This window comes from Ceratocystis lukuohia (assembly GCF_044167205.1).
Source record: "Ceratocystis lukuohia strain C4212 chromosome Unknown Supercontig7_pilon, whole genome shotgun sequence".
In the NCBI taxonomy this organism is placed as follows: Eukaryota; Fungi; Ascomycota; class Sordariomycetes; order Microascales; family Ceratocystidaceae; genus Ceratocystis; species Ceratocystis lukuohia.
This window is the reverse complement of record NW_027263526.1, coordinates 2,284,553-2,296,988: the sequence shown is the minus strand read 5'-3', so window position 1 is coordinate 2,296,988 and position 12,436 is coordinate 2,284,553. Positions and strand designations below refer to the sequence as shown.

Genomic DNA, 12,436 nt, shown 5'->3' with positions numbered 1-12,436 from the left:
GAGTCTTGGTTAACATAGGTCAAGTGTATAGACAAAAAGGCAAGGTGCACAAATAGATGAGTACATATCTAGTGGATCATTTACATGGCGATTGAGGACCACATGTGGGATAGAGGGAAGGATGTGATGGATAGGTTAGAGGGAAAACAATGTTTTGTGATATGGCGTTACAAAGGGTCTATATACATTTCATGAAGTGACAAAAGACATCGGGAACCAACAAAAAAATAGATAAGGGGGGTGTCATGACCAAATACGGGCTAACAATAAGATACTTAAAGCAAGGCCCGGAGTGAGGTGCTTGTAGAAATCAAGGGAAAGAAGCATCAAGGAGATAGAGAAGATAAATCCATGTTTATGGTGGAATGAAGACAGAATAGAAGAAGTGCTAATAGTGTATGGGTAAGGGGAAAATGACAGGGTATTGCAAGACAACAGGAAAATAAAAAAGGTACAAAACAACATGTGTGGGAAAAGTACAATGTGAAAGATGAAATCAGTAGACACCAAAGAGAAGATGGACATGAAAAGGGAAGTTACATAGTGAATAGGGTGAAGTGGATGGAAAAGAGTCGGGGGAAGGGGTAGTGACAATAGGGGAAATGGGAAAGAAAAGACACAAGGCAGCATCACAGGTCTAGATCCATAAGGCCAATTAAGCAATCTGGCGTTTGACAAGTTCACGAGCCCAGCGCGCAGTCTCAAGCGTGCGAGGTCCATACTCGCGGTTGGACTTAGTCTCCTTGATCAAAGCAGTGAGCCACTCCTGACGCAAAACCTCCTTTAGTTCGCCGTTGGGGAAGGTCTCGGCGAGATCACTAGAAAAGAGAAGGACGTGACGTTAGCATTCAAAAAAAAAAGGAAAAAAGGAGAAAATGGAGAAAATGGAGAAAAAAAAGGCTTACCCAATAACGCCCATGCTTGAGCGAAGCAGCGGCTCACTACGGTTGAGGTAGTTGGTGGCAATGCTGTTCAGCAGAGCAAAGATAGACTCAACATACGGCTGCAGGGCGGTGGCTGTACATAAAAATGTTAGCATTATTCTGGAAGCCAAACAACCAACGAAATATAAAAGCTTACCCTTTCCACTGGCCTTCATGGCGGGGATGATACCACCCCAGGCGTCCATGATGCCCTCACGCAGAGAAATGACATAGTCAATCATCTCGTATGAGCCATCAGCGGTAGCCTCGACACCAGCAGCCTGCTGCAGCACTTGAGCAACTACAGAAAGGTAGGTTTCAAAGGCACCCTCAATAGCGAGCGCAATATCACCGAAGCATTGTAAAATAGCAGGCTTGAACTGGTTGGACAGAGACGAGCTGCGTAGGTTGTTCAGTAGGTAGTTCATGAACTGATCACAGAAAGGCTGTGATTGGGCGCCTAGAGAGCGAGTGATGTCGCTGACGAGACCAATAGCCATGGAGCATAGACCGGGTTCCTCCAAGTTGCCCAGGGCGTTGTATAGGAAGGGGCTAAACGCCTCCATGTACTTGAAGAAGTTTTCGTTCAGGGAGGTAGACAGAGCACCAATGGCCGCAAACACAGCCTCGGGTACACTGGACTTGGCGCCAACAGTGCTAAGGATTTGAAGCAAGACTTGCATGATGCGGTCACCCTGGGGGGCAATCTCGGCATCTAGGCGGAAGATAATAGCCTGCAGCACGGTGCAGAGACTGGTTTGAATGTCGGATAGGGTGATCTTATCCTCAACAGAAACAACCTGACTCTGCATAGGAATGGTTTCTTCTAGGCGCTTCAGGATAACGTCAGACAGTTGGGCAACGGAAGCCATGCTCTCGACGGCAGAGTTCTGAACAAAAGTGTTGATGACCTCGTAGACGGCAGTGCGGGTGGAAGAATCGCAGGTAGCCTGGCCAGACATCTCCAGCAGCTGTTGTAAGCTCTGGTTGAAGTGAGGGGTGAGAGCATTTTGCTGTGCGGAAATATCGCCGGCAAAGCGCTCGGCCATGTTCATTAGAGCCCAGCAACACGAAGCAGCCATCTTGGGGTGAGTAGCCAAACCAGAGAAGAGGGCCTTAAGAAGAGGCTCGAGGTGAGTGGCAGGATCAATGGCTTCAGGGCAGGCCTCAGTGATACGGCCGAGAGCATAGGCAGTAGAGTCCTTGACAAGCAAGTTAGAGTCACCCATCATGTCGATGAGTGCTCCTAGCCCATTGCGAACAATGGGCTCAAGAACCTTTTCCTCGGGACCCTCCATTACGGCGCCGAAGGCAGAAACGGCGGCATCACGGAGATGCCAATCTTCGGAGCGAATGTTGGCCTCGACAAACGTGAGCACGTGGGATAGAATGGGTGATCGGATAGACTGGGCATAGAGAGACAGACACTGGTAAGCGGCTCGGGCTAGGTTGTACTCGTCATCGGTAGCATCCTCATCCTGCTTGGCTAGTAATTGCAGAAGGACGGGAACAACTTCGGTAGCAGCGACTCTAGCAAAGTTGTAAAAGGGGCGCATGTGTTCTGTGCTGTCCACAGAGAGGTTGTCCTCTTCAATGCTGATTTCCTCTTCACAGACGGTGCTCCAGAATTCGACAGCAAGCTTAGCAACATCCTCGTCTTCGCTCTTCATGCCGATAATGGTCAAACCAAAGAGGGCCTTTTCCATGTAGAAGCGCATATTTTCATAGTAGAGGGCCATGATGCGGTTGAGACAACCAAAGGCGCCTTGTTGAATGCGAGAGTCTTCGGCCTGAGTGGCCTCGCAAACGACCTGCATGATGTAGTTGCGTTCACCCTCATGCTTGAAGTTGTTACCAACAAACTCGAGAGAATCACCAAGGGCAGTGATTGCAGACAGGCGGACATCCATACTGGGTTCCTCCTTGCGAGCACCTTGGACAACGGCAGTGAGGATCGCATTTGAGTGTTGGACAAGAGCAGATCTAAGCTCAGGGTCCTGACTCTCGCAAATGTAACCAATAGCAGTAAGAGAAGCCTGTTTCAAGTGGGCGGCACCATCGCTAACATTCTTGACAAGAGAAGGCATGAGGTCCTGCCATTGCTCACGGGGCATCTCAAGAGCGGCGATGGCAGAAATGAGTTGAGCAGCAGCAGCACCAGCCTGAGAGTTGGATGAGCCCAAGGTCTCAAGGGTCATGGCCTTGATACGGCCCTTGGTTTCATCATCGATTTGCTGCAGCCACTTGGCTTGCAACTCAGGTTGACGTGTCGGATCTCTGGCAGTGAAAGCATTCTTCAAGGCAATACCGGCAGCGGCTCTAATGGGACCTTGGTTGCTCTCATTGGCAAGTTCGTGTACTAGGGCTTGGAGGTAAAGAGGCTAAAAATGGCCCGGTTAGCTTTTGTAGATTGTTTGCATCAGTGATTACAGGGAGTAAAGCTGGGGGAGGTGAGAGATGGTGTGATATTGTGGTAGTATAGACTGGCTAGCCAACCTGCATGGAAAAATGCCCAGGAGAACCAAACACTCGCTAAGGAAGCCAGGGGGGGGGACAAGTGAGTGACATGGCTAGTGGCTCATGTTAGAGGGGGAAAAAAAAAAAAGAGGTTACTTACAAAGTTGTTCTCGGCAGCTTGGGCAAGGGCCTGCTCAGCACCGTTTCTTGTCGCCGTATCTATTTAAAAGATGAGATAGAGGTTAGAGGATGAGTTGTGATAGAGATAATAGTGACTGTGGGTTGAGGGAGTCAAGCTAGGGTGGGATTGCCAGGGGCTGAGAGAGTCACCGAGTCAAGAAGGATACGCAACTCGACACGTGACAGATGACGATGATGAATGTGTACTTACCCGGCGACAGAGAGTTTGCCAGAACTTGGTTAATTTCAGACATTGTGATAGTGGTAGTTTTTTTGTTTTTTCTTTTTTAAGAGTTAACAATCAAAGAACTCGTTTTAACTCCGTATGTGCTCAGCCGTGATAGATACAAGTGACGACCACAGGGAAAGAGAGAAATGGAGACAGAGATAGTGTGACTCTGAGGGAGTTAAGCTCGCAGGAAGCACCAGCAGCAACGTGTATTATCTGGCGGCGACGGAAAGAGACGAAAAGGTGCCGAGATCGAAACCGGTATCGAGGGCGGGCTTGGGAGGTCGAGGTTTAGGGAGGAGAGAGAAGTGGTGAGGTGAGGCCTTGATGATTCGTTGTCAATAATGTATGAAGCCTTTTTATCCTGGTTCCTTCTATATTGGAAATAGAGGAGATGGCGAGAAATGAGGAATTAGTAAGAAACGAAAAATAAAAAAGAAGACAAGATTAAAGAAGAAAGGCTTCAGAGAGACAGCGAGGGAGTGTGAGAGAGAGGGGGCTGTTTGAAGGTGGTGAGTTGTGTGTATGAGTGTATCAATAAAGGAAAAAGAAGAGTAGAGAAAGAAGAAAAATGGAAATCTGACGAGAAGAGTGGGAAGAGAGAAAGAAGAGAGAAGAAGAGGGAAGAAAGGAAAAAAAGAAAAGCAAGGGAAGGGTAAAAAAAAAAAAGATAGCAAAAAAATATGGTGCTGTTTTGGGAAGGGATGGGATAACTTGTTGCCGCCGTTTACTATGAGTTTTGCAGTAGCTTCCTAATTAGAAGTGGGTAAAAAGGTGGAGGAGAGAGGGGGAGACGAGGTTATGGCAGGCACGAAGAAAAAAAAAGCAGAAAAAGAAAAAAAAAAGTGGCCAGTTCCCTAAGTAACAAGGCAAGTTGTGGCAGCGAGGAAGGAAGAAAAGGCAAGAAGCTGGTGTTTGCTATCTAAACAAACGGAGGAAGTTGCAAGATGCACGGTAAAATGGGGGAGAGCGGGACAAGTGAGAGGGAGGCAGGAAAGCACAAACAAAGAACCGCTCTCCCATTGGCTCTAATGTAGGACTACTCAAGCAAGAGCTTTTTTTTGTTCTCTTTTTCTCTGCCTCTTTTGCTCTTTCTTTCCTGGGTGCAGGAAAAGCGAATCAGTTGGTATTGTAGGAGCTGATTGGCTACATGTCTATCTTGCTGTCTATCCTTCTGTCTGTCTGCCTGCCTGCCTGCCTGCTGTCTGTCTGTCTGTCTAACAGCTGTATGTACACTTGTCTGTTTGTTTTGGGCTGGTTGTTTTCTTTTGTTCTCTTCAGGAAAGGTCTTGCCCCACCTCTCCCCCTAGGGAAATTAACTACCCCTCTAGCCAAGGCCCATAGCCAGGCCTAAAGCCTTCCTCTAAGGCTCTACGGGGCCCCTCTAAGCAACCCTAAGCACACCCTTACCTCCTCTTGGCCGGAGCAACCAGCAGAAAAGGAGGGGCATAAAGTGGGCCTACAAGGCAACAGGCAAAACAACAGCAGTGAGTGAGAGAATCATGATGAAAATATTTGACAGCTTGCGTGTTGAAGAACAACAGGATTGACTATACATAGCGGGTAGCATTGTAAATCCATATGCACATGCCAGTATTTGCATGCACCTACAGCCTTTTCTCCTGGCCTCGAGCAACGGCGGCATCTAGTGTTGATTGTCTGACTCTCTACTAGGGGGCAAACAAAATGGGGATTCCCTGGCCGAGACAGATCTCGAACAGGATTTCATATATGTAAAACAAACGAACCCTCTCCAACCTCCAAGCTGCCCCAGCTAACCTTCCCTTCCCTTCGTCTATTTACATACAAGCCCACATCCCGCTCAGGGCGGCTGTAAATATGAAGCTTGACTCTGTCTTGGCTACTGAAGTTGCTGCGTTTTATGGTATGTCACCGTCCCTCTTTTCTCCCTCGGGATATATTTGAGGCAGAAATACAGTGTCTATTGGACAGAACAACTAGGTGAGGTATGTCTAGACCTGCAGCTGGTGCGATGGTGTTCGAGGAGAATATCCTGGGTATAACCCACTGCTTAACCTTGTTGCTAGCATAGGAAGGGTGGATTGTTATAGGGCATGCCTCCTCTAAAAAAGAGCTGTTTTTAGGGGCGGCTTTGCTAACGAAGCCTAGCCCTGTATCGCTGCCTACTTCTACTTCGTGATGCTTTTGCATGTATTTTTGCAGCTGAGCACCTTCAATATGTCGGCTTTGTCCACTTGTGACGTCATCCATGCATTCGCTGTCAAGTTCAACTGGAGACTAATGAGTGCACCCAAATACTTCACGAGTGTATTTTTTTCAGACTTTGGCTAGGCGGGTTGCTTCTATGACTCCTTTTGGAGACGGAGTATCTGACTATAGAGACGCGCAGTTTTATTTATCTAGCTGGGGTTTGGGAACACAGCTATTCATAGCGCACCAGTTGCTGAAAGTACGAGGAAAATCTATCCCCCGTCACACCACCGAAGATGTGGCTCCGTAGCAATGAGGCTTTTTTGCATAAATAGCCTTTCCTTGGTGCTCAGGTAAGGTTTATGGCTCGCTGCTGTGGGGACGTCACTCCCGACAGACTGAGGCTCATGAAGAAATAACAGCATGAGTATTCGATTCAGTCTGTGATAATCTCCCAGATTCTGAGAAAACCTGCGTCCCAAATCTCCATCTTCAATCTGGTTTACTGCTTGGGGCCCTGTTGATCCTTGCTGCCATATCAAAACCAATGGTTGGAGTTATCCAAGACCTAGCACTAATAAGTGTCTTGCTCGTAGGCTATTAGTAATGATAGGCTATTATAAAAAGCCGATTCATATTTGACCGGTGCACTTAAATCGCCTGAAAGGAAGGATGTTAAAGGGGCAGATCGGAGAAGTGTTGAGACAAAAGACTGGTTTACAACATAAACAACACCTGGCTCATGTTGATTTTGGCCGGATCTGTGATCGACGTGCAGAGGCTTATATTTCTGTGTATGTATAAAAATACGTTCAAGTTAGCTGTTCAACAATGGAGACAATGTCAGGTCACATCACATGATGGGATGGCACGTAGTCTGGCCAACGTTACACACGCAATAAAATCATAGCGACCACATTCACCCAAGTTAGGGTAGCTGAGCTGAGCTGATATGTCGAAACGAGCACTAACCAGCTTCATAAGAGAATCAATCTCATTTACAGGGCCTGTAAACTAGCCAAGCAGTCTTCCGCTCTACTGGAAAACCATGCCATAGTCAATGCTATTGGATCCAGTTATCTGAATGTCAACGGCCCCATCATTCTTACATTTGCTGTGTTTTTCTTTTGGCTTCACATAAGACTAATCTTGTTGTTGTTTTCAACTTAGTTGCTTTGATTTGGGTGTCCTGTCTCGGGTTTACGGGTTGCTTCTCTATACGTGAAACAAGATAACATAGCACGTTTATACAGACTCTTGAAGTGGCACACGACAGCTGCGCTTAAGCTTGCTTTTGCGACGAGATAGGAAATGCTTATAGCCCGCGGCTTTTCTAGGGCTACTAACGTATAGCGTGCGGGGCCCTGCAGCTATCCGAAATCCATTTTGATTTATTTGGGAATGCTCCCTAACATGAGCTAGTAGCTGGAAAGAGAACAGCTTTGATAGACAGCGGCGTATGAAAGGACAAGACGCAGAAGTGTTTTGCAATGCCAGGGAGCTGCATTGTAGAGGGTTTACCTGGACACAGCAAAGTGAGCATTAGGCAGCGGTTAAGCAGCTGGGTAGAAGGGATAAGTAGTTTGTTTTCTTATTTCCTCTACGCAATGTTAAAAAGCAACTTATATTTTTTCCGCTAGTACAAGACGACGGCTAATAGCCACGAGATGGAAGATCGTCAGCAATATAGAATCGACCATCTTTGACTTAGATATATGGGTACTATTAAGAAAATAATGATGAACCAACTTTCCCACTGCTGATTTTTGGCCGTGGGTAAATCAAGACCGATTATTTCCTTCTTTTTTTTGGCGCGACTAACGACAAGGCACTAGCAAGATGATCGAACAAAATATAAAAGAAGCCCGGCTACCATGATCTCAAATGGAAGGTGATGTTGTCACAAGATTCCTAGCTATCCAGCCTCAAACACAGTTTTGATTTGAAAGCGCTATCCCATAGAGCCGGAGCTATCGGAAGACTTGCTGGTCCGGATATCTTTCGGGCTCTTATACGAACCAGAAAAGCCTAGGGCTGCTATCAAAGAGTCATACAAAAGGGAGCTGTGACGGTTGGTAGCTAAAGATGTTGTGCACGTATCACATAGGTGGCCTTAAACCCAAGGGCGCCCTCTTAAAAGCTCTTGACTTGTTTGGACACTTGCTAGTAAAAGTTACAGTAATAATGTCGACAAAGATTTGTGTTATATCAGAGACGCCTGAGAAAGTGTAGAGCCTGGTATCCTCGTTTGACACGGGGGGAAAAGGGTACCTTTAGCTCTTCTTTTCTTGAGCTAAGATGCTACTGTATGCTGTTTGTGCCATGTATGGCTAAACACTTGCCCCTAGGATTAGCTAGCATTCAATAACTAGCTCCTTATCTGGAGAGTGTGCTGGTTGAGCTTTAGTTATAGTCCGTTGACGCTGACTTGGAATGTCCCCTTTCAAAGAGAAAGTAAGGGTGTTGTTTTCTTGTTCGATAGCTCCAATGCTCTTCTCTGTAGAGGAAGCTGTGGACTAAACAAGAGTGAAAGTGATAGAAGGGCAGTGATAAAATAGGTATAAGGAGGGGGGGGGAATTATCTGATTCAAGAGAAGAAGCCTTTATCGGTGAGAAACAACAAGAGGCTAGGCTAGACAGGGACAAGTCATGTGGCTGCGCGACTCAGTCTGAAGGTGAAAAACAGGAGAAAGTGAATAGACAAGAGGCAGGATGACCCCAACCAAGTCGGGCTGATGTATCTTCTAGCCGGTATTATCTTGCTATCTTGCCGCTACCACGCCCATCACTGATAGTAAGTTGTGTAACCAAGGTGACAGAGCCGCCTCATTAGAGCCAGCATATTATTCTTGGGACTTAAGCCCATAGCCGGAGGATTTGCATGTCTTGCTCCTTTTTTCGCTCTTTTTCTCCTTCTTTCCTCCTTTTCCTAGGCAATAGTTGTGATCTGACAACTTGGTTAAGTGTCTTTGTTTCTTTCCGTGTAGCTACATAGAACGACTGAGATATTGCTTCCCGTATTTTTATATCAACTTGGCAAAAGATAACGAGTGTAAAATATAGAAAGGAGTTAATGGAGGTTACTTTGATGATCTGTTGGTGGTCTTCGTCCTGTCGCATATTGGGCAGTAAGACAAAATGGAGATTTTAGATGGCAGCCCTGCAGGCAGTAGCAGAACAACGGATAACTAAAGAAGGCGAAATGAATCTATGGGTTGAAACCACAGAGTATAGTGAAAATTGAATGTTGTGATGTATGCTCGGAATTAACTTGAGTGGTCTGAGTCCAGAATAGCCTACCTCTAGCAAAGAGAGACTAAAAGAGGCGGGCCATTAGTTTCGCCCATAGTTCCATTTTTGTGCCATTCCATCCTGGCTCAGGCATTCCTAATTTCATCAGATCCCTGTAGTAGAGTTGAAAGCTGTTGCCATCGATTCCTGCCCTTGTAGACTAACTAAATCGTCTTCATCGCTGTGATTTTCATTAGAGAAACTCTCGTAGTTGTGGGGGAGTCGGATACTTGAGCTACTTGAATGAAGGAGAGTCACAGCCTAAATTTCTACAGAACTGGTAGAATACAAGCATATTATTTACCCTATTTAGTTTCGGATGGGTCTTACCGAACCGTTCTCCCTAGATTTGTCTTGATGAGCAACACACACACACAGTACGCAGCATTAGAAAAACTTTCTTTTTTCTAGCAGGCCTAAATACTCGCTAGTGTCAATACGACAGTAGTGAAAGTCCGTAGTTGGAATCATACCTTGTAGATTATCCAAAGGATAGATGGGCCTGTCTTGATACGGCAAGTCTCTTGTTCTCTGACACAGAAAAATAAAGCGCGGTCTGAAGGTTAAGTAAAAGTGGGGAAAGAAAGTAGGACAAACTCTTCTAAGCAGAGTTACACAAGGGCTAGCCTCAACCCTAGCTTGTAATGTCAACGACTGGCTAACATGTTTCTTTCTTTCCTCCTGTTTCTCCCTCTCGTCTTACCCTCAAAATGCGATCACTAACACATTTCCCGCCCTATTCTTTTTAGAATGCACGAAGCAACCATCAAAGTGAACAAAAGCACAAACTTGTTATGTAGATACTGAAACTAACGGACAACAGCAACCCAGGGAAATAAAGAGACCAAACAAAAGACTGATATAACAGGAAAAAAAGTAGCAAAAATAAGTCAAGAAAAACGAGCCAGGTCGTCGAGGTACCGGGGCGGTGGCAAGGGTAAAGAGGGACAAAAAGTCCTACATCTTCTCGGCCTGTTGCTCTAGATTGGCGACGATCTCAACGGCTGTTAACTTGGGGCTACCAGGGGCAGGAGTGCCGGGTAAGCTTGCCGTGAACTATATCCAAAGGGGGGAAGTGGGCTTCTGGTTAGTCAAGTTCAAGCCGACACAAGGGGTTATATACAAATCATATAGGTAGGTGGCGGTGGCACGGATGCTCCAAGTGGAAGCTATAGGCACCAAGGCAACTTCCGCAGCCGCTTCTCGACAGAGCAATATGCTGACAACTTCTTTTCTCCTCTTCTCTCTCCTGCGGTCTCCTTTTTTTATCTTCTCTCTTATTTTTCCGTCTTCCTCTCTTTTACAGCTTGCTCTGACGCGGCGCCACCGCCGATGATGAAAACTTGGGGCTGGGACTCACGTTGCTAGCAGCACTGAGCAGGGCAATAAGCGAGCTCTGAACAACATCCTCGTGGATTCCCACACCCCACACACGCTCCTTAGTTCCTTGGACTGAACACGCCACATATGCTGCGGCCTTGACGTTGGAACCACGGCCAATGGCGTGCTCCTTGTAGTCCTGTACATCAAAGCTGACACCCAGGATTTTGCTTATCCCGTTGGCCAGACTAGAAATCGGGCCGTTGCCACGGCCGCGTACCGTGTACTCTCTGCCGTCAACTTCTACTACACCCTCGAAAACACGCTTCATGTTAGTCGTGTCCTGGGACCTACCCGGCTCTGCTGGCGCTGGCGATTGAGACCGGTCAGGTGAGATGGTGTAGTCGATCAATTTAAAGCGCGGGTTAGAATGAAGCGAGTACGTCGACTCAAACAGACTCGTAATCTCGTCTGAAAGCAGCTCGCGGCCTAGCTGATCGGCACGCGCCTGCACGATTGATGAGAAGGCCACCTGTAAGCCACGTGGCAGATCCAGCTCGAGCTTGCGCAGGATAATCCATGCGGAGCCGCCCTTGCCCGACTGCGAGTTGACGCGGATGATGGCCTCGTATGTGCGGCCAATGTCGCCGGGATCCAGCGGCAAGTATGGCAGTTGCCAGTGCTTGTCTTCGCCATCCTTGGCACGCAGCTGGAAGCCCTTTTTTATAGCATCTTGATGCGAGCCACTGAAGGCGCATACTACGAGCGAGCCGCCGTAGGGCGCTCTGGGATGGACAGGGATCTTGTTGCAAACCTCAACGGTGTCAATGACGGCCTCGATGTCAGAAAAGTCAATGTTGGGATGCACGCCCTGAGTGTATAGGTTGAGGCCCAGGGTGACTAGGTCAACGTTGCCTGTGCGCTCGCCGTTGCCAAAGAGGCAGCCCTCGACTCTGTCAGCACCAGCCATTTGGGCGAGCTCAGCAGCAGCAACGGCGCAGCCACGGTCGTTATGAGGATGAAGAGATACACAGACGGTCTCGCGGTTAGTGATGTTGGTACAGAAATACTCAATCTGATCAGCATAGACGTTAGGCGTGGACATCTCAACGGTAGCGGGCAGATTAAAGATGATGGGGTTTTCCTTAGTGGGCTCCCAGGCGGCCTTAACGGCCTCGCAAATCTTGACGGCAAACTCAGGGCTGGTGTCAGAGAAGGTTTCAGGCGAGAACTCAAAAGCCCACTCAGTGCCGGCAGTCGACGGGTCGTCCTTGGTCAACGAGCGGACCAGCTTGGTGCAGGCTACAGCCTTGGCCAGAGACTCCTCCTCGCTGCAGTCAAATATGACCCGTCGGAAGCATTCGCTGGTGGCCAGGTAGATGTGGATGATGGCCTTTTTGGCACCCTTCATGGCCTGGACGGTGCGTTTGATGAGTTCCTCACGGCAGGGTGACAGGACCTGCAGCCAGACGTCATCGGGTACGACACCAGGGGTCTCGATGAGACTACGAGTGAAATCGAAATCGGTATTGGAGGCGGAAGGAAAAGAAACTTCGATTTCCTTGTAACCCATGTCGACGAGCATCTTGAAGTAACGCCATTTTTCATCCCGGTTCTATAGAGGCTATGTATTAGCACTAGGGTTAAAGAAAAGTGTAGAAGAAGATGCGCCGCGCTGGTAAGACAATGCGAGAAAAGAGGGGAGGAGATAGAAGAGGAGCCAAGGGGACTTGGTGGACGTGTGTATATGCTCTCATGCATGCATATCTCTCTCTTTCTATGAGTGTGTGTATACAGTTACATGTGTGTCTGTGCCTGCCTGTGTTTGTGTAAAATGGCGTGATGTTGCACACAGCAGATTCGA

At 47.6% G+C, this 12,436-nt stretch overlaps 2 protein-coding genes across 2 annotated transcripts; both read right to left on the bottom strand.

Annotated features, from left to right (window-relative positions):
* Window positions 1-655: 655 nt before the first annotated feature.
* Window positions 656-3,814, bottom strand: HOO65_070508 (Importin subunit beta-1; the record flags this gene model as incomplete). The annotated part of the gene is made up of 5 exons (XM_071004864.1): window positions 656-818; window positions 906-1,017; window positions 1,081-3,304; window positions 3,541-3,599; window positions 3,772-3,814. 5 exons carry the CDS (start codon window positions 3,812-3,814, stop codon window positions 656-658), a joined length of 2,601 nt encoding a protein of 866 aa, XP_070857226.1.
* Window positions 3,815-10,552: 6,738 nt separating this feature from the next.
* HOO65_070507 (2-isopropylmalate synthase) lies at window positions 10,553-12,157 on the bottom strand (the record flags this gene model as incomplete). The annotated part of the gene is made up of 1 exon (XM_071001354.1): window positions 10,553-12,157. One exon carries the CDS (start codon window positions 12,155-12,157, stop codon window positions 10,553-10,555), a length of 1,605 nt encoding a protein of 534 aa, XP_070857225.1.
* Window positions 12,158-12,436: the final 279 nt, after the last annotated feature.